This window comes from Dipodomys ordii, unplaced genomic scaffold (genome assembly GCF_000151885.1).
Source record: "Dipodomys ordii isolate 6190 unplaced genomic scaffold, Dord_2.0 Scaffold67, whole genome shotgun sequence".
In the NCBI taxonomy this organism is placed as follows: Eukaryota; Metazoa; Chordata; class Mammalia; order Rodentia; family Heteromyidae; genus Dipodomys; species Dipodomys ordii.
This window is the reverse complement of record NW_012267283.1, coordinates 6,193,257-6,218,875: the sequence shown is the minus strand read 5'-3', so window position 1 is coordinate 6,218,875 and position 25,619 is coordinate 6,193,257. Positions and strand designations below refer to the sequence as shown.

Here is a 25,619-nt window from a genome sequence, read left to right as displayed (position 1 = left end):
ATAAAGATGAAACCAGTTCCTTCAGATCATATGGCCATCAGACTAAACAGGTATCATTTGCGGAATTGTAGTCCAGAGACCCAAACACGAATTGACCTCTAGGGGGCAAACTTTACAAACCCAAATCACACACCAAAAAGAAACAGAGATGCAATCTGAAACCTCTACAGTGTGTGGCTTGCTTAGGACAGGAGTTAATCTAAAAGGGTCACTCCACACACCGCACCGGGATTAAGTAGCAGGAGGGTCTCTCTAGCAACACAAGATCCTCATCAGAGCTGCACAATCCAGGCAAGTTCTGCCTTTAAAAAGCTTCAGTACGTTGGATAGAGTTCTAGAAAGAGTTAATGAGCAAGATGCATATCTCTAGAGAAATGCTTCTCTGCAGCCCCCATGCAGCCAGCTCCTGGGGATGCTTCATGACACTCAGACACAGTTCCTAGGCCTCTGAGTGCCTCTCCTTGAAATCAGTACTCCTGCTAGTTGCCAAACTTCCTGCTGCTCCTATCACTCGTGATGTTTGTTTCTAAGACAAACTCTCTAAAATACTGACTCGGTAGCCTATAAATCTACATTTTAATCAAGTAGCTCTGGTACTTCAAATTCGGGGAGTCTGGGAGCCACATTTTAAAGAATATTGGTTAACTTAGATACTGCCGCCACTCTGCCTGAAAGGACACGGAATACGTGTTTCTCTTGGTGTTTCCATGATCTAGATCAGGATTTGGACTGCACAGTAAATCACAACCAAATAATATACACTAAGAGATGGGATTAAGGCTGAGAAAATGCCAGAGGTATCCAAAGGACCCCTTGGATGACAGGACCATCCACGCACAGGCCCCTTTCCAGGAGTAAACAGATGCCTAACCACTAGAACTATCTATCTTCCCAGGACATAAAATGGTATACAGTACATCCCAGAATCCCTATGGTACAGGTAAACAGTAAGGAAGCTAGATAAGCAGGTGGCTTGAGGCCTACTATAAAAATGCAGACATTATCAGATACCAATAGAAAAAGTACCACATTTAGGACCCAAAAACCCTGGGCTCTGTTTCCATCCAGAATTTAATGGATCATTTCACCTAGCTGTGCTTAGACAACTAGGGACCAGAAAAGACCTTTGTGAACACTTGAGAGAACAGAACAAACATCTGAGCTAACCCCTTCATTGACCAGTTGGGCCACACATTCCTCTTCAGCAAAGCCACAGCAGTCCCACTGAGGAACTTCAGAATAGCCCTCAACTTCCCTCCCGGGGCAGCAGAAGTGTGGGAGGCTGACCCAGGCTGTACTTTCAATGGGGCTAGGTCATCCGACAACACTCAGGAGACCAACAAATGTGCTCGGCATGTTTATAAGACTCTTCTGTTATGTCAACAGATGCTGAGGATGAAAACAGCTGGATGTGATCAAACGCCAACTGCCTATTCCCTGGATGAGACACAAGAATGAAGAGGCGGATTCAATAGTCAACAACCCTTGGCAGTGCACGTGCGTGGTGTGGTAGGCCGGCTGGGTGGAGAAGCAACAGGAAGGGCCAAAGATCCCTAGCTACAAAGATTCTGCAGTCTGGTCACATGGATAGCCACACATGTTGGCTTAAGATCTCACATGATCACTGGCAGCTGGAAAGCAACAGGGTGCTTATGTAGGTTCTCAACCCTGACTACCTGTTGGACTCACCTGGGAGCTTTACAAGAGTTCCAAAGAAGACATCAGAATTAGAAGAGGAAAAAAAATCCAGATGATTCTAGCCATGTTTAGAAAACAATGATACAGCAGAAATATCAGGGCTGATGAAAAGAAAAACTAAATTCATGCTACACTGTACTGTGAATTAGCTGTGTGGTGGTGAGAAAGTCACTCTGTCAAGTTTTCATACCCATGAAGGAAGACAAGCAGTATCCACCTCTCAGAGGACTAAGGAGATTCATATGTAAAGCACAAACAATAACCAAGTGGCTTTCGATAGGTACTTAATAGATGGTAATGTTTTTGTTGATATTAAAAAGATTGTTCACTTGTATGTACATGAAGTATACACAGTAGATACAGACCTTCCCTTTAAGGGACTTTCTGGGCTGATAAAGGAGAGAAAGAGGTACATCTTTTAGCGTAAGCAGAAGGAGAGATAAGAAAGCCAGAGAAAGATAATGCAAAAATTTTTCAAGACAGTTTAAATGCAGTTTATCTGCAGGCATTCCTTGGGGAAGAGGGGGAAGGGGAGAGGTGTTGGAGAATTGGGCTGAAGCCAAGTTCTACCAAAGAACAGAGAGCCCCAAATCTCTACAAGCTGCAGCAAGTGAGGACAAGGAGAGACCCAAGACCCACTCATGATGGAAGTTGCTGAGATATTCCTATGCTCAGTGCTAGGTACACAGTAGGTTCTCCACCTCAGTAAATGAATGATGAATGAACAAAATAAACAAGCTGATAAATAGGGAGAGAGGAGATGTCTCAAAACCTAGAATTTGGGGAACAGGAAAAGATAAGGGAGGAGTCAGTGTGGAGTAAGGACATAGGAGAGTGATTTTGTCCCCTGCTGGTCTCTTCCCCATTACAGGGTTCCCTGGGGAATGGGTAGAAAAATGCAAACTATATGGAAAGCCAGATGTCTGAAACAGCCCTTATTCTCTTATTTGGCCTGTGAGTCACCTGCTCTAAGAAACTTTCCCTGACCTTCCCACCCTCAAGATAGATTGGGTAGCTCTCTCCTGTGCCTCAAAAACATCCTGAGTTTCCCCTAAGAACCACACAGAGCAAGCTGGGATGTCCATGTACACATCCTTCTCCTAGAAGAATAGAAATATCTTTGAGGGCCAGGCTTTGTAAATCCAAAGCTAGTAGCACCAGGCACAGAGAAGGAAGGATAAAGGAACACAAACAAGTGAATAAATTAATGAAGTGATACGATCCAGGAAACTGCCAGCTAAGAAGAGGTTCAATTAACCTGGCAGTGGTTTGGGAAAAGATAGAGCAGAACACGAACATGAAACAAACTGGGTCAAGATGGTACTGGAGTTTCTCTAAGCCCACCGAGTCACATCAGCCCAAGTTAAAAGAGGAGTGAATGGCAGCTCAGAGCACAACAGGAATATAGCAGGGGGAGGCTAAGTTAATTAATTAATGAAAGAAAGATGGCAATGGCATCCACCTCCCTGGAATGAGCATGGAGTTAAATGAGAAACACATGTTCAGGCCAAGAAAACAGCTGACACTGAGATAGGTGCTCTCTAAAGAACAGCTGATACCTTCATCATCATCTCCTTAGCTTTCCTGCTAATTCAACCCTCAAGCATGTTCAGAACAGAGAAGAACAGAGAAGTGACTTTGCCCAGGATGCTGAGATGTTGAGTCCACGATCTCACACATTTCTGTATGTGTCTATCATGTACTTGCCTGACTTGGATAGAATTAGTGAGATTTTTTTCCCCTCTTGATAGGGTCTATAAGATGAAGAAAAAGCTGAAGTTCACTGATCCATTTATTGTAAACTTTACTAGAAGAATAAGTAAATGTAGCATTTCACAACAGGAATGATCACATCTGATGGTAGCTACAAGGACGAACACAGGTAAAAGATATAACCACTCACTCTAGTCACAACAGGGTACACTTATTGGGAAGGGTGATCACTCATGTGTTCAATTTTGACCAAATGAGTTGACCTGAACCTGGATCTTATCATCTGGAAAAGGTGTATCTGAGGTATTGTTATCTATCCTATTTAAAGGAGTAGGGCCTCACAGAATCAGCACTGGACATATAGCACTAGAAGGACCACTTCCTAACTGTGTGTCCATTTAGCTCACCTGTCACCTGTTCTTAGTTTCTCTGGGTCTGTGTCCTCTGCTTGACAATGGGACTCATACTCTTCACAGGTTGAAACAGGTAGCAATGAAGGATTAAGAATGTCAAAATGCTGGCTCAGAGGAAAGAGCTGGAAAGGTACGCCCACTGTCACAGCACAGGGACAACAGGAGGTCAGCTTATGTGCTAAATGAAATGGATAATTCAAAGTCATTATCCAGCAAAAGGCCAAGAGAGCTCCCTTCTGTCTCACAGTCTTTTCACTACAAACCAACATGGCTGATCTGCTGAGCTCAACCTCCTCAGCTTTGCGTGGAAGAGCAAACAGCCGCCTACCAACGTCTACCAAGTCCCAGGAGCTTTGCTGCTGGTACAGAGAAACAGGGCAAAGAAAAAAGAGAAAGGAAAAACAAAACCAAAAGGACCTTGGAGTCTAAAAAGAACAAACCGAATGAGATGTGTTTGTGGCCGGGCAAGGGTAAAACAGAAGCCTCAGTTTCTTGCCATTCATCTGAGCCAGGCCTCTTGGCCCACAGTAAGGCCAGGCAGGCAGAAGGGGGGTGGGGTTGAAAAGGGGGAGGGGGAAGAACCTGCCCTTGGGAAACCTTTCATAGCCACTCCATGTTCCCTTCCTTCATTCCAGCACCCCCAGGAACAGGCTCCACCTCGGGGCAGAGGATGAGGCAGAAGGGAAGTGGGAGAGGAGGAGTGGGAGGAGGTAGGGATGCAGCTCTGGAAGGCTGGGGTTACTCGCGGCCAGTGCCCTCCCAGCCCCAGCTCGAGTTTCAAGAAGTCCAACTCTGCCAGCCAGTGCTCTACTTGAAAAGGAACCACAGCAATCAGCAGCTTGAGAAGTGGGTGGAGGAGGCGAAAGGGAGAAAAAGAGAAGTAGAGAAAGAGGTTGCTGTTAAGACCCAAAGCATAGAACCACTTCTTGAATGCCCCCGCCCCCACCGGGGTCTCCCAGCGCCCAGCCTGTGAGAGAAGCAACAGCTCCAACAGCCTGGGTTGGGATATGGAAGGCAATGCCAGCCTGGGTTGGCCTTATAAATAAGACCTTGAAACTTTTTTTTTTCTCTACAAGGACTGCTAACAAACACACTTGGCAGCTTTGAGGGCATCTATTTGTGGTTTGTGCTTGTCTTCCTGATGGCAGGCCTCTGCTCTCTTCAGGGAATGAAGTGGCAGAGCCCTCTCTGGGAAGACCTTGTTGTTCCCTGTTCAGAGAAGGGCACAGAACTGACCAGCTGCTCGTGGATTACTCTTAGGACAGGTGGAGGGGGACTCGGATGATAGGAGGTACACACCATCTCAGGCCCTCCCTTCTGGCTATGGGGGCTCTGGAGAAGTTTCCTTCTCCCAGTGGAGACTTGCTGAGGAATAACAAGACAGAGCTTAAAGACTAAAGCCTAGGATTTAGACTCTAGATAATCTCATCAAATCTCAACTCCAGAGTTTTCTGGTTCTAAGGACTTTGTTAGGCTCGCTGAGCTTCTTCCTTTGGTAAATGGTCAACTGTTTGAGCATGAGTTCTGTAGCACTAATGACACTGAGCGTGTCAAGTACTCTGAACACCAACTCACACATAACGCAAGAGAAGATTTAAGCTGAAAATTAAATGTGTTCAAAATAGATGTTGATAAAGACATTCTAACAATGATGTAACAAGTTCCCAAGAGAAACTGGATTATTTATGGCTACGCACTCAGAATTGTTTGAGGCCGGCACTAGGGAAGTGCATGTACAAACCTTTCTCTCTGGAGCAACTGGAAGAAGTATGACTTGAGGAAATAAATTTTACACAGGTGAATATACAAACCTGTGAATGGATGCTATACACCAAACACAAGTACAATGGTTAAAGCAAAGAAGCAATGCTTTTCCTGGAGCCTGTAATCAGTCATACAGGGGGCTACATGAAGATAGACCCTCTGCCCTGCCTTCTGGGTGGAGATGGTTAGAAGACAGGGGAGTAGAGTTAAGGGCCTCCACCCTATCTACCCCTCCAAAACTCAGGTGACACTGAACCCAGGGCTAGAAAGCGACACCACCCATCTTCCCTCAGATTCAACTACAAATGAAATAATGTGCCTGATGTGAATTGAAGATATGAAAGTGTATACAAGGAAACTTAATCACCACTTTATACTTAAAGGGGTAGGGCTTTAACCAGTGATTAAGCCGAGAGCCCTCAACAGGTGGGATTACAATCCTTGTAAAAGAGCTTCAGGGAAGGGTTTACTCACCCTCAGTCCCTTCTGCCACTTGAGGATACAGCACTTCACTCTCATGGAGAATGCAGCAAGGGGTACCAACTTGGAAGCAGAAAAGAGCCCTTCTCACACACTAAACCCAAAGCAAGCACCTCCATCTTGAACTTCCCAGCCTCCAAAGAAACACTTTTCTGTTTACACAATTACTGAAGTGTCAGGCATTGTGTGATGGCAACCTGAGTGGCCTAATACAATACTCCTTTCTTACTAACCAGGGAAAATGCTGGAAGCCCAGAGAATCAAGACCGGCAACATCTGACAAGAACCTGAAGGGTAATAAGGAGCCAGGCAAGTCGGTGGACCCCAAAGGTCAGAATGACCTGGTCATGCTAGTCTAGGGGAGGCAAGCACAGGCATCTGACCTGAAAAGCCCAGAAGGAAATGAGAGGTAACACCAAGGCAGTATCGTGGGCTCAAATGAGTTCTGAACATAAAGAGAAGGAGGAAGAAATAAGGAGACAAGAGCAGAAAAAAATAAGAAAAGAGATAACGAGGGAACCTCTGTGGAGAACCTTTTGTGAAGACGAAAGAAACAGAAGAATGGGGGGGTAAATGGAAAGAAGTCAAAAGGATAAAGGAAAAAGGGGTGCAGAAACAGGAAAGGCTGAATCAAACAGAGGCGGTAAAAGGGGAAAGATCTGAGAGGTGTAGAGAAGAAGAGGCTTTGAGGCACCTAGCTCTCACTGGTGAGCTGGTCTCTGACTAATGAAACCAGACTCTCCAATCGCCAGAAGACACCAGAGCAGAATCAGCCTGCAGGGCCCTAGAAAGTCCAAGGAACAAAAGGAAGAATAGAAGATAAACTTACAAGTTAGGGACTGAGTTGAAATTCCTTCTGGAACTGATCTAGGAAGAATTGTTTCTCTCTAATGTATAAAAAAATGTTTTACTTTTACTAACATCTAAAATTTACAAAAATGAGTAAGGACATGGTACTAAGTTGTCAGGAGAAAAAAAAGATTTGTATTATCAGACACATTCTGCTCTATTTTCCCAGAATGTCTAAAATAAGCTTATGAGAAAGGTTTCATCATCATCATCATCATCATCATCATCATCATCATCATCCTCATTTTGTCAAATACAGAAATCGATCTGAAAAAAGTTAATACCTCACTCAAGGTCACAGAACTAGCAAGTGGCAAATTTGAACAAACCACTTTGATTCTTTCTACTCTATTAGCAAAAAATAAATAGATTATTTATGCCCTAAAACTGCTTCATCAAAAGGTGGTGATGATCATACTACTTAGCTTTGAAATAAGGCAACATGACCCCATTCTTAGCTTGGAAACAGAAGGCTTGGATTTAATCTACAACTTTATTCTTGAGCTTGAGAAACAGATATAACCACTTGAGCCTCAATTTTCTTATCCACAAAATGGGGACAATAGTTTCAGTCTGCTAGTGTTATTTCAAGGCTTCGGATTCAATAATCTAGTAAAAAAAAAAATGTACAATGGTCTCTGACCTTTGTGCCTCAAAGGTCAACACTGATGGAGGGCTGAAATCCAACACTTCTGGTAAAAAAGAAACTGCATTTCCAAGCTCCTCTTTGCCACCCACAGGGTGGCAAATCTTATACTGGAAAAGCAGGAGACATACAGCACTGTTTTGGATGTTAACAATTCCAACAAAAATGTAAAGCAGTCTGCTATTTGTGGAGTATGTGGCATTCTGTAATTGAAAGCAATTGTGTTTTCTTCTATTTTTGTCTGGGTAAAGCCGACCTTTGATTTAATTTAGCTCAAGCAATATTTCAACACTGCAGTGGAGCATTGAATCCCCAGACTCGATCCCAGCTGGAACCAGGCCCCTCCCTGTCCTGGGTGGAAATCGATATCTTAGTCTCTGGGACACAGCCTGACTTTGACAGGTCTGAGGAAGCTCTCATAGAGATAGAAATGTTTCAAATTATGAAACCCTAAGACCCTAAGATGAAAAGTTTCAACAAGTATATACCAAACATGAATTGCAATTAGCCACGATTTCAAGGGACTTCCATTTTGATGACATAATGTTGGCATAAAGGTCATCAAATCTCCCAGTGAGATGACCCAATGTGGTATGGGGTGGGGAGTGGAGGGGGAAGAGGGGGGAGGCTGAAGGAAATAAAGTTTAAGACTGTAACATCAACCTCAGCACAGCTTCCCAAGTGGGATGAGAGACTTCAAATAAGAAAGGAGAAGTGGCCACAAGTCTTGTTTTGTTTTTTGTTGTTGTTCTTTTTGTTTGTTGTTTTTTGTCAGTCAAGGGGCCTGAGCTCTGGGCCTGGGTGCTGTCCCTCAGCTCTTCAGCTCAAGGCTAGCGCTCTACCACTTGAGCCACAGCACCACTTCCGGCTTTTTCTGCTTATGTGGTGCTGAGGAATCGAATCCAAGGCCTCATGCATGTAAGGCAAGCACTCTACCACTGAGCCACCTTCCCAGCCCCCATGGGATGTTATTTATAGCAAAGCCTTGGACACATGCCCCAATGCCCACTACCCATGAAGCCAAGAAGTGTAGGAAGTGGCAGAAGTGAATAAAAATCTAGCATTTCTCTCTGAAGTTCTCTTGTCCTTTCTCATCACAGCCTGTATATATCCAGTGTCTGTGGCCTTCGTGAAGTTTATAGCTTCCTAGGAAAACTCTCTCTAGAATACAACAATATCAGAGTATAAGGGGCTTAGTTCTAGTCCTACTGCTGCTTTTGCCAGCTATGCTTCCTTAGCCTCTCCAAACTTCAATATCTTCATAGGAACTTGAAAAAAATGTAACCCCAGCCAGGCGCTGGTGGCTCACGCCTGTAATCCTAGCTACTCAGGAGGCTGAGATCTGAGGATCGCGGTTCAAAGCCAGTCCGGGCAGGAGAGACTGTGAGACTCCTATCTCCAATAAACCACCAGAAAACCAGAAGTGGCGCTGTAGCTCAAGTGGTAGAGCGCTCGCCTTGAGCTGAAGAGCTGAGGGACAGCGCCCAGGCCCAGAGTTCAAGCCCCACGACCAACAAAAGAAAAAAAATGTAGCCCCTACATTCCATATGAAAAATGCCAGAAAACTAAAGTAGAAGCCTGGTATTCACAATGGCCTCACTGTTCAAAATGCTTTATCTTCATTGGTTCCTTTTGTTTTCTATCATGCCATTCCTAAGAAAGATGCTATACCATTTCAAGGAACCTGAAATGCAGAGATGTGAAGGAATTAGCCATGGGTAGAGCCAGGATTCAAACCCAGGCAGTCTGGCTGCCACATCTGCTCTCTTAACACTAAATTGCCCTTCCCAGAATACATTTACAAAATGTTAACTATACACCCCTTCCCTCAAATCCCCATACAGCCAATCACCTTTCCACATCACCCCAATCACCTCTGCCCCACACAAGAGCTCATCTATTTGATTTCCAAAGATTAAGGAAGGATAAAAGATCTATATTATGAATTCTCCGTATTATTAGTAAACCTCACAGCCAGAAAAATAGGATCATTTTCCCAAAGCAAAGTTCAGCATAGCCTGTCTGACAAAGTTCACTACAGTTTTACTCTGAGTCACAAGAGAATGGCAACCAAACCAGCTTTTTATAAATGGCAGCCATTCCAGGTTTTCAACTCAATATCCAGCTAAAGAGACACAGAAACCAGAGACCTGGAGTCAAGATTGTCAGACACAGCAAGACTGTCCTTGATCTCTCCTCTGATTCTGCCCCTTTCAAACCTTTGAATCTAAAAACATGGGGACATGTCCTCTGAGAGAGCATCCCCAGCCCAAAGTTCTCTGGTTCTCTCTGGAAAACATTCTTCAAGAACTTCTCTACTCCAGAAAAGCCCCTGAATCAGAGGTAGTGGAAGGTCTGTTATCACCCCAATACTCACTGGGAGGCCTAGTGTTGCTGAAAAGTATATTCTGCTACAGGACAAAACCAAGCAGGTTGTACGCAGCCCACTTTGAAAGAACAATTCTCATGGGGAATGCCCCGCACATTGACCATGAACAACACGCACACCATCTCTTGCTCCAGTGCAGAAACTATGCCTCAGTTGTCCCACCTACCCTTTCTGGCCAAAATCCACAGGTCTGGAAAATTACCTTCAAAGCCCTCACTAAGCATTTTGTTAGTTGGCTATAACTTGAGACAGGGCCAAACACCTGGAGAGCTAAGATCTTGGCTCCCTGGCAGTCTGCCACACCACAAAACCCAGATCCATGTCAACATCACTTGGGTTGTACCACAGGTGTAAAAGGTGGAGAACATCAACAGGACTCACACAAGCCTAGGGATTGTCCCCAGGTCAGCATGGGCAGTGGTGAGACTGTACAAGGCACCATGAGGCACGTGATGAATGTAAGCATTATGCCCACCTTTGGTCCTCAGCTCCACCCAGACCTGAGCTCCCACCATACAGCTGGCCCCTCCCTCTCTCCACCCAGACCCACCTGAACTCCCATCTACCTCACTTCCTACTTCCAGACCTTGTTGCTACCTGGATAGTGGAGGTGCCCATGTGCTCTCTCTCCGGGGGAAATATGGCTCCTCTAATAAACCTTTTAATAATCTTTCTCCTGTGCCTGCCTGCCTGCCTCCGCATGGTCCCCTGGCATGGAAAAGAAAAAGAGCCCAACTGACTCTGGAAAGCAGAAAGGACCCATGCCCATTAGGCTGCCAGGAGCTGAGGAATCAGAGGTGAACATTCTCGGGTTGGGGAGAGAAGCAGATATTGGTATGAAGTGGCTGTCTGAGCCCAAACACTCAGCAGGAAGCAGGCTAATCTGACACTGTGATATCACTAAGCTTAACATTTTAAGTAGCTGAAAAGGAAATAAGCAGTAAAGATAACTATGGACAAAGTACACCCCTTTCTCCAGCCCAATCCTGATTCTGGCCCCCATTAGGGAAGTCTTAGCTTGGTTGACATCCTGGTCATCCTCCTCCTCTATCCTCCCTCAGAAAGGTCAGATTCACCAAATCAGAGACACAGGCAGGGCCTGGTGAGGGAGGCTAAGGGCAGAGTCAGAGAGGAGGCAGAGGAGGGAGACAGTTGCTTCTCTTACCCAGGGCCCTCGCAGAAGCACATGTAGGTTTGTAAAAACCTAGAACTAACACATGTGGGAAACTCTCTTTAAGAAATATATAATGATATTTTGTATTTCTACTTTTCCAGCAAGAACACATCCCTGCCTAAACGTATCGCTAGGATACCTCAGAGAGCCTTTCAAGGTGCCACAAAAAGGGACTTGTGTTGAACTTTCCAGCAAAATGCACTGTGTCCTCTGGGTGTCATTAGTATTAATTGTAAGCATTGTTAAACTGAGTTTGCCTAAGGGAATTAACTCCACAATTCCCTGTGCTAGCTTTTTACATGGTTCCCAACGCACTTTCACTTGATCTTCGCCACACTGAATGAAGAAGAAAGGCCAGAAGTTTGGTTTTCTCTCACGTGGCTGAGGTGAGAAATCGGATGCACTGATTTATCTGTCTGTTACTGCTTGGCACAGAACCATGAACAAAGCCAGCCCAGCACTGAAGAGGTTCCAGTCTCATGGACAACCCATAACTAGCAGTTTGTCCTAGGGGACCCCCATCCAAGCTTCCACAATGAAGCATTTTCTCATGTTTCACCAAAACTGAAGGCCCAGAGTGGGTAAACAAACTGGCTAAGTTCTGACATCCAAAACTATCCAGGTATGTAAAACAGTTCAGAATTACTATTCTGTACACAAATTGTGTGCTGAGAGCTCATTATCAAACACCCAAGGAAATCATCTCACGCATAAAGAGCATGTTCCACGGTCACCTGTAGGGAAGTTAATCTCCCTATTTTGAGTAAACAAAGGACCAGAAGGAATCAAAATTTGCCCACAGTTCATACTTCAGAAGGACTAAAGTCTGAGTGTGCTGCCAAAACAATCTCAAACTCTTTCTCTTAAGCCAGCATTTTCTAATCTTTAATCACTTATGAACTACTTCCACAGGTTTTACCATGCCCACATAAAGCAATGTTCTCTTTAAATGAACAGTAATGGATCTTGCCTACCACTTAAGCAATAACACCCATAAAATTTAAATTTAATAGGAGCTAAAACTAGAAGCTGTTCATTGTGTACTGTCCAAAATCATCTCAGCCCTCACACAAAACTAACTCAGACAAACACTTCATACCAAGTCATAATGTAGACAGGGAACTTATTTGCTAGAGTTTCTGGGAATGTGTCCTCTTGTTACACTGCCTTAGAATTGAAGATAGGGTCAGAATTTTAAGAAAGAATGCTCCTCACACTAATTCCCATACATTACTTAAGCCAACGTCTCCACCTGTGTGGATTAGATGGAAACAATAAAATGATCAAAAAGTCCCAGTGATGAAAATACTTGGTAAAGGTCCTCCAAAAGCCTTCTTTCTTAGGCATCTCTGTTAGGATGATTTCAAGGATAATGAGATTCATCTGTAATTTCATTCTTGAAACTGGAAGCATTCCCAGTTGGAAGTTCATTAACCCAAATGCAATATGGTATGGGAGAAAGAGAACTGTGTGGGACATTGGGAACTGGCTATGTTCCATTCGGGAAATGGAGGACAAAGTCACCTCCATCTTCAGGATCCGATTATGCTGTGGAACAAAGAAGTTCCATATTGCTTTGAATATCTGCTGTCTCATACATGGTTGAATAGTTGGATCAATCAACCCATTTTCCTATAAATAACAAAATAGCCTCTAAAGTCTCTTTCAATAAGTGGAAACGAAATGAAGCCCTAGGCTAGGAAACCATGACACTAGAAAGAAAAGATTGGAGCAGAGATTCCCACATCCACAAATCACCTATAGATTATGGTCCCATGCATTTAGCAGATGCAAGCTGAAGAAAGAACAAGATGACTTCCAATTGGATCACAAAAGCAGGATATAGTGTCACAGCACTGAGCACAATAATTAGTGATTCTCTATGCCAAATACACTGAGATCTCCAAGGGAGTAATCCAAGCCTCAAGCCTTCTGCTCATAGTTATCAATGACTTGGATGAGAACTGGGAGAGCCATTCATTAAATTCCTAGATGACAGGAAACAATAAGCAACAGGTATCATAGGGAGTAAATTCTAAGTTAAAATGGCATGGGAAATCTAAAGACGTAAATCAGAAACGTAGTCTTCCTCTTCTTTCTTCTTCTTCTTCTTCTTCTTCTTTTCTTCTTCTCTTCTTCTTCTTCTTCTTCTTCTTCTTCTTCTTCTTCTTCTTCTTCTTCTTCTTCTTCTTCTCTTCTTCTTCTTCTTCTTCTTCTTCTTCTTCTTCTTCTTCTTCTTCTTCTCTTATTCTTCTGTTGAAAAAGTTAATGGCGCAATGACCCAATTAAGAAAGGGAGAATGAGTCACTTGTAATTCTGCGTATTTGAAAGAACCCGCAACTTTGGTTGACTGCACAGGGACTATGAGTCAACATTGTGACATGAATGCCAAAAAGTCTAATGAAATCTCAGATTGCGTGAAAAGAAATACAGTACTCAAAGTGAAAGAGGCAAAAGTCCCTTTCTTCCTCCACACTTAGAATGCTTTAGTAACTTCTGGTAAACTTCTAGCATGACATAAACACACTGAGACCCAACAAGAGGAGGCAGAAATTAGGAGGAAAAGTTTTTCATTAGAGGGATGGACATTTAGCCTAGAAAATCTAAACATTCAAAAAAGAGAGTGAACATTCACAAGGGCTGTCTTCAGATTTCCCAAAGAAATAGAATTAGACATATTACTAAGAAAGTAGAGAGTGATAGCAAGTATTTTCTGACAACTCAAGGTGTCAGCACCTAAATGGAGCTGCCCCATGAGAAGTGAGTGTAAGTATAAGATAGACAAAGTAAACAAGGCCAGAGTTCTGGACCATAGCATCTCCAATGATCCTTCTAGCCCTGAGACAGTACCAGAGGGCTAAACCCATAATGCTAGGAATGAGGATTTAGAGCAAATAAATACAAGTCTCTTAAGTATGTATCCAGGCTTACACTTCCAGCCCTGTAGTCTCTGTAAAATGTACAGAGCTCTGTTCAAAATCACCAAAAGATTACTGGCTTCTTCTAAAGAGGCAGCATTTCTGTTCATGTCCCTCAAGAACTGAAGCCTGGCTTTGGGTTACAAAATAAACAAAGGAAGAGTCTAGCGATTTTAAGAAATTAGTTGCTCAACCCAGTGGTGAGCCCTTGCCTAGCATGTGTAAAACCCAGTCCTTGAACCCCAGCCTGGCAAAACTGAACAAAACGAGCTGCAGGGTTGAAGAAGGGAAATACATACTCTTCTCCACGTTACCTCAAGCCTCCAGTTGCTCAAAGAAGGGTTAGCTCTAGGGCAGCCTCCACCAGAATTGGAACTCTGCTAGACAATCCATCCCCATCAGCCAGATAATTTCACCAGGCCCACAACTTGAGTGTCAGGGGAATAAGACCAGATGATCAAAAATGTATCACTGTCATAGAAGGAGAAGGATAATACTAGCTGCTGTTTAGTAAGCATCTACTATGTGCCAGACAGTTTGATGGGTATTACTTTTTGTGGTGGTACAAGAAATTGAACTCAGGAATTGTGCTTGCTAAGAAAACACTCTACCACTTGCTACCATTTATCATCAGGCATGCCCCGCATTGCCCACTACCTCTTTCCTGACTAAGCAAAGTACAATTTTGTCTATACAAGAAAGAGCTCCAATCCAATTCTGGCTTAAACTCTAGCACTTTGCACCATTTCTTCTTTTGCCAAGTGAATCACAAGTTAGGAGATCTTCTAGAAAAGTCAACCTACTCCATTCTCTCCTCGAATGCCAAACGGAGTAAAAGCACTTCTCTGGAGCAGTGGTAGTACTTAGCTGGTGATCAACAGGAATAATTCATCACTGCACTGTTTAGAACCACCAGCACAGGTGGTAACAAAGCAGACCCACTTTTCAGTAGGCTTCCTGGTGGTTTTTCAACCCTCTAGACTGTGCACACAATTTTTACCCACATCCAGCAGTCTATTCCCATCAGCCTCTGCTCCCGTGGAAGGCCACTCCCTGGGAAGCTGCCCTGTAACACACATAGCCAATGTCTCTCCCAGCACATGGCCACTCATCGGCCACTTCCTCAGTGCATGCAATCAACTGTCTGGGCACTTAGTAGATCAGAGATGAACATTTCACTTTTAAAAGATCAGGGTTCACGTGTCCACCACACTACAATGGCTGAGGGAGGATGAATTTGATTTTCCTTTTAGAAATGAAGGCTTACTTTTCACCTGCCACCTATTGAGTTGCAACTCCACCTGCTCTTCTCTAAGTGCAGCAGTATCCCTTGTCTACAAACGTCTAGTCATGACACCCATATTCGAAAATGCCATTAGTGGCATCCTGCAACCCCTACCTGTCCCTAACAGCAAACCTATGCCAGTCCTATCTGCTGATTTTTTTCCTTCTGTCTCCCCATAGAAAGTCAGCATACTGGATGTGTATGGCAACCAGCTTCCTTCATTTTGTTTCTAATGCTTCTTTCAGAGAGGCCTTGCTGCAGAGAGGCCCAACGCCCAGCCACTATGAGGAGAGAGGGCTGTGGAGGAAGAGCTTAGGTAAGAGCTAAAACGAGCCAGCCCAGGGCCACAGATTCAGGCCAAGGGCTACTTCCAAACACACGCGCAGAAGGCATCTGCTTACTTGGGCCGGAATTCTTGATCTGATGCAATGTTCTCAGAACTCTGTGTATGTCCTTCATGCTGGTGTCTTTCTGGCTGAATAAAAGAAACTTCCGAGCATCTGAGAACAGGCGAGACACACTGTAAAGGGTAAGAAAAGCATAAAATCCTTGGTTAGACCATCTAGCTGCTTCTCCTGCGTTAATAAACTGATTACCAGATCTATCTGCCACAGACTGGCTTGCAGCATGCGCATGCACGTGTGTGCACACACGCACGCATGCACGCACGCACGCACGCACACACGCACACACACACACACACACACACACACACACACAGATGCTGAGCACTGCTACTGCTCCCCACACCCAGTCTCACTGGACAACCCATGATGTCCTCACCACCCATCATTTCAATCATCCTAATCCTGAGACCACAGTGGTTGCTTCATAGTAGACGGGAGTGTAACTAACTTGAGGACCAAGCCCCTTCTGGCGTACCCCAACTCAGGGGCCATTTCAGATGTGCAGCTAGCATCCTGCTGTCCCTCCCTTCCCTTCTTCTGGTACATTTTACAGTTTAAAACCCAACACTTTGGGTTTGTTTGTTTGTTTGGGGCCACATATCGCCGTGACTTATGCAACAAAGTAAGGTCCCATTCTACAGTCTTTTTCATACAAACATTTCCACAAAGGGCAGGATAAGTGTTCACGGACAAGTCGGGTCTGGTACTTACATGGATTTGTCAAAGTTTCCAACAACACCAGGAGCCTCCCCAGGTGTTGGGTAACGGAAACAGGGATTGTTGGCATTACAGATAATCCCCTGAACCCAAGGAAGCGTCCCTGCCGATGGCATGGCTTTATTTGGAAAGTGGCCTGTTTGAAATCGGGAAGAAAAACACACAGAGACGAAGGTTAATTCTCTGAAGTGATTTCAGAACTCTATTCACACAATACTTCATCCCAAATCTATATGCCTCTCTTTCCCATTTTCCCAGAAAAGTACCTCCTCTAGGGCCTTGAATTCGAAACCTGACATCAACTCTCTTAGCCATTCTGAATGCATGTGGCATCACCTGCAGGTCCCCAGTAAACAGCAACCTCAGGGAAATGGTGAGTGAAGTAGACTGAGACAGCTAAGTGCCTGATTACCACCACCTCCCAGAGACATAGAAGGGCCTTGAAGTGACCTAATCCAGTCCCCTCACACTCCAGTGAAGTGGCCCATGAAAGACGTCTCCTAGACAGTAGCAGGCCCACCTCAGAGTAGACTCAGCATCGCCATAATCCCAACCCAAGACCCTTCCGTATGCCTAGGACCTCCTCTGGAGCCAGGATCTTCTAAATCTCTGCCTCTCTCTTCAGTTTGACACCTCCTCTGCCAGCTCATAATCTCCTCAAGGGCACCTCAAAAACATGCTGAGTCGGTGGGTCAGATGCCATCTGTGAAGCTACATTCGTGGTTGGTTTGTCCCTTGTCAGTGAAGTGAGGTCCTATTTGCTAAATCAGCTTCTCACTCTCCTTTTCTTTCATTATGGGAATTCCTTGCAAACAAGATTACTGGGCATGACTGGACTGGGTCCCAGGCTTCAAAGGCACAGGTTGGGATATGGCAGTCATCCATGGGTGCTGCTTCTGGGGATACAGGTAAAGGTGCTCTGCATCAGGAGCTCTTAGCCTGAGGGCCTGTTCATGTTAGAACAGAACAGCTATAGTTCCAACTTTGGTCATATTCACACAATTATCTGTGACCTCCTAGAGCTGACAACCATTAACAACCACAGCTCTAGGTGGTGAAGAGCATGTATCTTTAATCTCTGGGGTCAAACCAACTGGGATTCACTACCAGTCCCTTTGCTCAAGTCACTGGCCCATCTCATAACCCTCAGTTTTCTCAATCTACAAAATGATGCTAAAGACACACATGGTGAGCCAGGCATCAGGGGCTCACACCTGTAATCCTAGCTACTCAGTAGGCTGAGATCTGAGGATAAGAGTTTGAAGCCAGCCCAGGCAGTAGAGGTCATGAGACTCTTATTTCCAAGTGGAGCTATGGTTCAGATTCAGCGTGTAGGTCCTGAATTCAAGCCCCAGGACCAACACAAAATAAAAAAAAGAAAGAAAGAAATACAAGTGGTAAGTATTAAATAAGAAATTACAGTCAAAGCACTTTTGCAAAGGGCCTACCCCAAGTTAAAATGCTCAGTGAATGGGAGCTGTTAGGACTTTTTAATACTGTGGCAGTGAGCACACAATAGTATTTCCACTGCTATTGTCCAAGTAAAAACCTCCTTCTCTCTCCCAGCTACCATCTTACTCCCAAACTTGTTTTATTCATACAAGTCTGTGACAGAGACTCCCCCAAAGCTACATCAAAGCTAGGCCTTGCTGCACTAAGCCTATCAATACTGGAGCCTTCCCATCTTCTATCCATGTTCCAACCAGAGAGATAACATCCAAAGCAAGGAGGAGACAAGATCTGATCTCTGTGCCTACTCTCTACAGGGACTCTGGCCTACTGAACATTTACTCAGTTAATCTCTTTATCTTCCTGTTAATAGTTCAAGGTAAACCAAACAAGGCCCATTACCTAATGAACTGTTCCTCATTCAGAGATTTATGTAACCCAACCAAATACTCCAAGGACCAAGGGATTGTCTTCTTTCATATATCAGAGATACTGGCTCTGGATGATATTGGCCAAAGGCAGTAGGGGCAGTGACGGCAAAGGTATTTCAGACTCTCCTTCAACAGGGGTAGGGGGTGAAGGTGAGTGGAAAAGATCCTTTCTTGTATTCATTTTATTTGCAAACGAAAGCAGGATTAGGAGTCTGCACTTAGTGCACAGGATGTCAATCAAATGATATAATGGATACCCAGGAGCCAGGAAAGTTACTAGGATTCTGATGACTCTGAGTTGGATAAAGAAAGATTTGCAGGGAAAAAACATTATTGATTGACTGACTAATTGATTGACTAGTTTGGGGTAGTACTGGACTTGAACTCAGGGCCCTGGCACTTGCAAGGCAGTAAGTCTACCACTTGAGCCACTCTACCAGGCCCTCTTTTTATGTTGGTTATTTAAGAAAAGGCCTCACTTTGTGCTTGGGCTGGCCTACACTGCAATCCTCCTATTAGTGCCTCCCAGTCCTGGTAGGATGATAAGCATCACCACTGTGCCCAGACACTGTGCTTCCCCAAAGTGGGGACATACCACTATGCCAAGCCTTTATTTAAGGTTGACATTTCACAAACTTTTTTGCTTGAGCTGGCCTCACACCTCACTCATCCTGATCTCCTGACTCCCAAGTAGCTAGGAAAGCAATTTTATATACATGTATGAGAAGAAAACAATGAAAGGGGAGAGAGAGAAGATACAGAATGAGAGAAGGGGTGAATTTGGTCAGAGTATTTTATATGTATAAAATGCATAAAAGCTCCTTATGCAATTAGTATAAGCTAACAAAAATGTAGAAAGAAGAAAGGAAGGAAGGAAGGAAGGAAGGAAGGAAGGAAGGAAGGAAGGAAGGAAGGAAGGAAGGAAAGAAGGAAGGAAAGAAGGAAGGAAGGGGAGAGAGAGAGGGAGGAAGGGGAGGGAGAGAGGGAGGGAGGGGAGGGGAGGGGAAAGGAAGAGAGGAGAGGAGGGGAGGGGAGGGGAGGGAGAAAAGAGACAAAGAGAGAGGAGAATCTTACACTAGTCGTTCATTTACAGAGAGGAGATAATTTTGCAAGCTCTGACTTATTTTTCAACTCTGTCCTTCCAACTGGGTCCTAGAAGGAGGTGAGAATCAGAGATGAGTCTGCAAGTACACAGATGGATGGGGAAAGTCCTGTCTGCCCTTGAAACACAGAAGAAGCTCATAACATTCCCCAAAAAGTCTGTGATCTGGAGTAAAAAGGATCTAAGTGTGAATTCAAGAATATGTAATATGTCTAAGATCACCCAAGTACATGATAAATCGGATGCCAAATTTTGTGCAGTTTCTACTTTACAACCTGGCCTGCTTGTGATCATTCCAGAAAGACAATAGTCTAGGGGGTGAAAAAAGCTAAGTATGCTCTAAAAGATATACTTCTGTGGGTGTTGGGGTCATGCTTTAATAAAAATTAAACATGGATTTGCTACTGAGTAAACATATTCCTTAAGTTTCCAAAACAGAAAATAGAACTACCTCATAGGCCTCTAAATCGAGTAGAAACTTCATTTAATACTTCATTCCTTTTGGGTGAAATCATATTATGTCTGAAGGAATATTGTTTAGGTTTTATGTGTAGATGTGTATGTGTGCATATATGTGTGTTTAACATGAATGTACATGATGCACATTAGCAAACTACCAGATAAATAACTGCTACTATTAAACATCAGAGAAACTCAAGGAGGCTTTGGCCCCATTGCTTTCCTGGAAAAACAAAATCCTATAAGCCCTATGGTTCTGGTATAGGTAGAGCTGGGAAGTGGTGAGAAAAGCCCCTGAAACAATAACTAGAGGTCCTCACTTAAAGTCCCACATAAATATTGGTCCTTCTGATTTGGACATTTCTGCAGTGTCAATTCATATCTCAAGACCAGTCATCATGATAGCCTTAAATCAGGATGATACTACTAGTATCAATAAGAAAAGTATTACTGTTTTTCTTTTCTTTTTTAGCCTGTCCTAGGGCTTGAATTCAGGGCCTGGGCACTGTGTCTGAGCTTTTTTTTGTATAAGGCTCGTACTCTGCCCCTTGAGCTACAGCTCCAAGAGTCTCAATAACTTTCCTGCCTAGGCTGACTTCAAACCTCAATCCTCAGATCTCAGACTCCTGAGAAGCTAGGATTTCTGCTTTTTTTAAAAAAAAGAAGCTAAATTCACTTGCCTAAGATGATATGCCTTAGTGAATGTTGAAGCCAAGATTCAAGCTCAAACACTCTTAGGTTCTTAGTCAATTCTATATTTTGACATTTGCTATAAAGGTTGTTATCAAAATTTAGGTCATCTGACTCTGTATCATGTATTTTGGTATCAAAATACATCTCTACTTGATTAGATATGGGACTCCGGCAAGTCTCTGCCACTGTGTGAGCCCTAACTTAGGTATCAAGAATTAGAGCAAATGACAATACCACCTATTATACAATATTTTCAGGAATCAAATGGAATATTAGTAAAACTGAAATGGTCTATACAAAGGCTCTGTAAAAATCTAACTCCCTTTCTATTCTTTTATTATGTGATTAAGACATGATGCATACGGAAAAGATCATCAGGAATTGGGTAATAGTAGTATTAAGACATTCCCTCTAGGAGACTCTTAAATCATTACTTTGTGAACTGTAATTAAAGTTATTTTGTTTTTTGTGTGATTTCAGATATGTAAAACAGATATCAGCTCTTGTTATCACTCCTGTTACTTCCATTCACTAGGACTCAAAATGGTCTTCTGATTTCATGCTTTCTCAAAAAAATTAGGAAGTTATGTTTTCTGGTCCTAATCATTTGTGGTATCTCTTCCACACACCATCTTTGGAAAAAGTAAATTTAGGCCATATTCCCTGCCTGAAATTCCCTTGTCAGCAGTGAGTGAGTCTCGGGCATGATCCATGGATACTCACATTCATGTTGTTCATAGGGTGGATAGCTCAGCCGGACAGAGATCAAGATGAAGAAGATGAACAAAGGCCAGGCCACTTCCAGCAGCAGCTGACACTGAGTAGAAAATAAGACAGAACAGTCAAACATTCCCAGTCATATGGTGCCTAATGCTATTGGCTCTGGGAAATCTGCAGAAAATTCCCTCTAACAATTGTTCGACTCTTCAACCTCTCCTACCATACCCTGACATTCTTAATATCATTGAACTGTTTGAAATTCTCATCCTGAACCATTCCACTCTGTACCTCATGATTTCCTTAAGCCAGGGAGGAGGCCTCGTACCTGCTTCTTCACCTACTCAGTCTCCTGGACTCACTCAGCCAGATATAATGTCTTTTACTAAAATCTCAGCCTCAGCAAGAAGTTCATTACAGAAAAAAAAAAAAAAAGAATTTTTAATGGTCACTCCATTCTAATCAAAATTTAGCCTTCCTGTAATTACTGGCACTTGAGTGCTTTGGCTCTTTTTTGTTTTCTCTGGTTTTTAGGGGGGCGTTGGTTTTATTACTTGTTGTTTAATTTTTTGCTATTTTTAAATAATTAACTTAGCCGGGCACCAGTAGCTCAGGCCTATAATCCTAGCTACTCAGGAGGCTGAGATCTGAGGATCACAGTTCAAAGCCAGCCCAGGCAAGAAAGTCTGTGAGACCCTTATCTCCAATAAACCACCAGAAAACCGGAAGTGGCACCTTGGCTCAAGTGGTAGAGCGCTCGCCTTGAGCTGAAGAGCTGAGGGACAGTGCCCAGGCCCAAAGTTCAAGCCCCATGACTGGCAAAAAATAAATAAATAAATATCTTTTAATTTCCAAAGACCTTTGGTATAGTTCCATATGACTCGTTCTTGAATCTTCATTTTGAACGGAAATGTCACAAGATATTAATTATGGCTATTCTGAAGTGATTAGAATATGAGCAACCTTTTTTTTCTTTTTTTACTGTTTTCAAATTTTTCTATAACATGCATGTATTATTTCTTTAATGTAAGAGAAAAACACTGTTAACCTAAAACTATAAAAGGATACTTTGCCTTGATAGCACAGCAGGAAAGTCAAAGACTAGTGGCTCCCTACTCAGAAGAAAACAGGCTGAGAGCGGCGTCCCTAAAACCAGAGTGGGGGCTGATTCCCTAAACACTTCTTTAAATAATCCCAAAGTAGAAGACATTGTAATCTCCAAGTTTGCATATCTCACAAACCTTTTTTTTTCTTCATAGTAAAGTCTTTATTTTGTGCTAATATTAAACTGACATATGTACACGTAGGTAACATTTTAAATTGATATATATATATATACATGTATATGCATATATTTCAAGACATCACATTCTGTACCTTAAATATATGAAACTATTATCTGTCATTACACTTCAAAAGACAACTCTATGAAAATAAACTTCTCTACCAGCTGAGCTGGAAGTCCCTCCTCTGAGTCTCTAAGTCCTCTGGTCCTTTACCAGGACTTGGCACAGGAAAACCCTTCTCCCCTAGTCACTTCTCACTAAGCCTGTCACATGATTAGGACTTAAAAAACACTTGTTGGGTAAGAGAATGGACTGAAGTTTTAAAATAATAAAAATGGAAGTATAAATCAACTGGTCCCCTTGGGAAAGAAGTTTGGCAACATGTATTCAAAAAGCCATGTTTATCCCCTTTGACCAAGTATTATCACTGGGAATTCGTCCTAGGGAACTAAATTTAAAAACATCAAAAAGCCATATATGTGAAAATTATTCGTTCACTGAAACATTATAATTGCAAATTAATGGAAACAACTTAATTGCTCAGCGACCAAGAAATAATTATATGGGTCCATCTACTGGGCAATATATTATGCAGTCACTATGAAAGTATTTATGAAACACAGACATCATTAACTGAAAAATGCAGAACATAAACTCCTATGCATTCCAGGGTTACAGCTATGAACAGATATGAACAAAGATAGGAATTAAACTCTTTTTTAAAGTGGTACAACCATAAATAAATTGAGAAAAAAATAATGAATCCTGAGAAAAGTAAAATTAAATGAAGCATCAAACCTGATGCTCTGAAAGCTATCATTTCACTTATAGGATTAAACAGTAGTAGCTATTTACTGATAGCCCAACATAGGCATATTTATATGGTTCCTTTCATTTGATCCTTAGAACAATCCTGTGAGACAGAAACCATGATTATATGAAAGGCTAAGGCTCTAGGAAGAGTGAGTCACAGAACCAATTAGCTGCAAGGTTGAGACTAAAAATCCAGTCTTTAGCAAATCCAGAAACCACATTTGATACCATAGGTGTCTCAGGTGGGAAATACCCCACCTCAGTGGTGAGGACCAAAACTATCAGGGTTCCATAGACAGAAGGTGAACTTATGGTCTATAGATTTATAAGAGCCAATACTCAGAAATGTTCATAGCTCAACCCCAATATTTAATCCACAAAAATGCTTCAAAGTAAATAGTATTACTATTATTTTAGAAATGATAGATGCAAGTTGAAATAGTTATAAATCCCACAATCAGCCAGGTGCTAGTGGCTCATGCCTGTAATCCTAGCTCCTCAGAAGGCTGATATTTGAAGATCACAATTTGAAGCCAGCCCAGGAAGGAAACTCCATTAGACTCTTGTTAGAGGTGGCCTTGTCAGCCTTGGCTGGCAAATAAACTCCTTTTCTTGTACACGACTATGTCTGGTGGTCTTCTGGGGATGGGTGCTAACAACTTTTATCTCCCATTTACCACTAGAAAACCACAAGTGGAGCTGTAAAGCCTTGAGCAAAAGAGTTCAGGGACAGTGCCCCATCCCTGGGTTCAAGCCCAAAGACTGACCAAAATAAAAGAAGAAACAATCAGAGTCTGGACTGAATCTGCTATTGAATCTGTCACGTTAGCTCTCACAGAGCTGTGAAGGAAACATATACCCTTTACAATATGCTCCTTCTGTGGAAGGTAGCACTTGCCAGTCCTACCAAACACTCATCTGACCCAGTGAGTCAAGCCTTTTGTCTTTGGATCTCAGAAGGCCCACGTTGAGGGTTCTGTAGGACAGCACATATTTGTTAGTAAATTGAAAAAAAATGACTAAGATCTTCGCATGGCACTGACAACAACAAGCCATTTTTTTAGTAGCTGATGCCAGTATGCATACACAGAGCAGGGAAAGAGGCAAGGAGATTGATGACTCCATGATGATGATGATGATAACAATGGACACTAATGTAAAACACTCAGCAGACTAGGACCTAGTAAGACCTGGGTGGCAGTAAGTATTGTGCATGTATTAGCTCATTTAATCTTCAAACAATCCAGTCAGTAAAATTAAATAATATCTACTTTATAGATAAGGAAACTGAGGATGAAAAAAGTTTACCAATTACCAAGACTATGAGATTAGGAAGGACAGAGGTGAGATGTGGGGCCAATCTGACTTAAGAGCGCCTGTTCATAGCTACAATGCACCCCACTTCTTAAGTCCTGCCCATATGGTACCCTGAGTATATGGACATTGATCATCAATGCCCTTGCTGAACCGAGACAGTAGTGTATGAATGAATGAAGAGACTGCCTTCCATGTTCACACAACAACAACTAAGGAGCCTATGTGCGACAAAATCAAATCATGTCGTTTTACCTTATCCTGTATTTCTTATTTTCCAAGCTCAGGAAGCATCAAAGCTTCTAGCAACCTAACTGACTTCTTCAGCAATGACATTCTAATGCACTCACTATCAAAATTAAGTGTCCTCTCAATCTCTGGGCCTAGCACTTATCCTAACATAGGCAATCATAAATAGCACAGAGACGAGGCTGAGCCCTCCCCTTTATAAACCACCACAGAAAACTCTCTAAGTCTTGTTTTGGCATACCACCCATGCCCATGCCTCCCAGTCATGGAGTTGGGATGTTGGGAAACACTGTAGTCAAAAAAACATTTCCCAAACAGGGTGCTGGTGCTACTCAGGAGGCTCAGATCCGGAAGAGTGTAGTTCAAGGCCAGTTTGGGCAGGAAGTTTGCTAGACTCCAATTCCAAAATAACCAGCAAAAAAGCATGGCTGGAGGTGTGGCTCACAGGCAGAGTGCTAACATTATAAGTATGAGACCAGAAGAAGAAGGGAGGAGAAGGGGGGTGAAGGGAGAGAGAAGGAGAGGGGAAGGGGGAGGAGCAAGAGAAGAAGAAGAGGAAGAGGGGAAGGAAGAAGAAGAAGAGGAAGAGGAGGAAGTAGAAGAAGAAGAAGAAGAAGAAGAAGAAGAAGAAGAAGAAGAAGAAGAAGAAGAAG

At 43.0% G+C, this 25,619-nt stretch overlaps 1 protein-coding gene across 3 annotated transcripts in view; it reads right to left on the bottom strand.

The window, feature by feature from the left end:
- The window catches only part of Abca1 (ATP-binding cassette, sub-family A (ABC1), member 1), a 127,742-nt gene that overhangs the window by 71,450 nt on the left and 30,673 nt on the right, over positions 1 to 25,619 (bottom strand). For 2 of the 3 annotated variants that reach the window (XM_013023292.1, XM_013023294.1), the window contains exons 3-5: positions 21,311 to 21,404; positions 16,448 to 16,589; positions 15,731 to 15,849 (exon numbers count right to left, since the gene is read on the bottom strand). In XM_013023292.1, coding sequence (XP_012878746.1) covers positions 15,731 to 15,849; positions 16,448 to 16,589; positions 21,311 to 21,404 — 355 coding nt within the window. Of the gene's footprint in view, positions 1 to 15,730; positions 15,850 to 16,447; positions 16,590 to 21,310; positions 21,405 to 25,619 lie in introns of those variants that run through there. The other variant, XM_013023293.1, reaches the window with a different exon arrangement.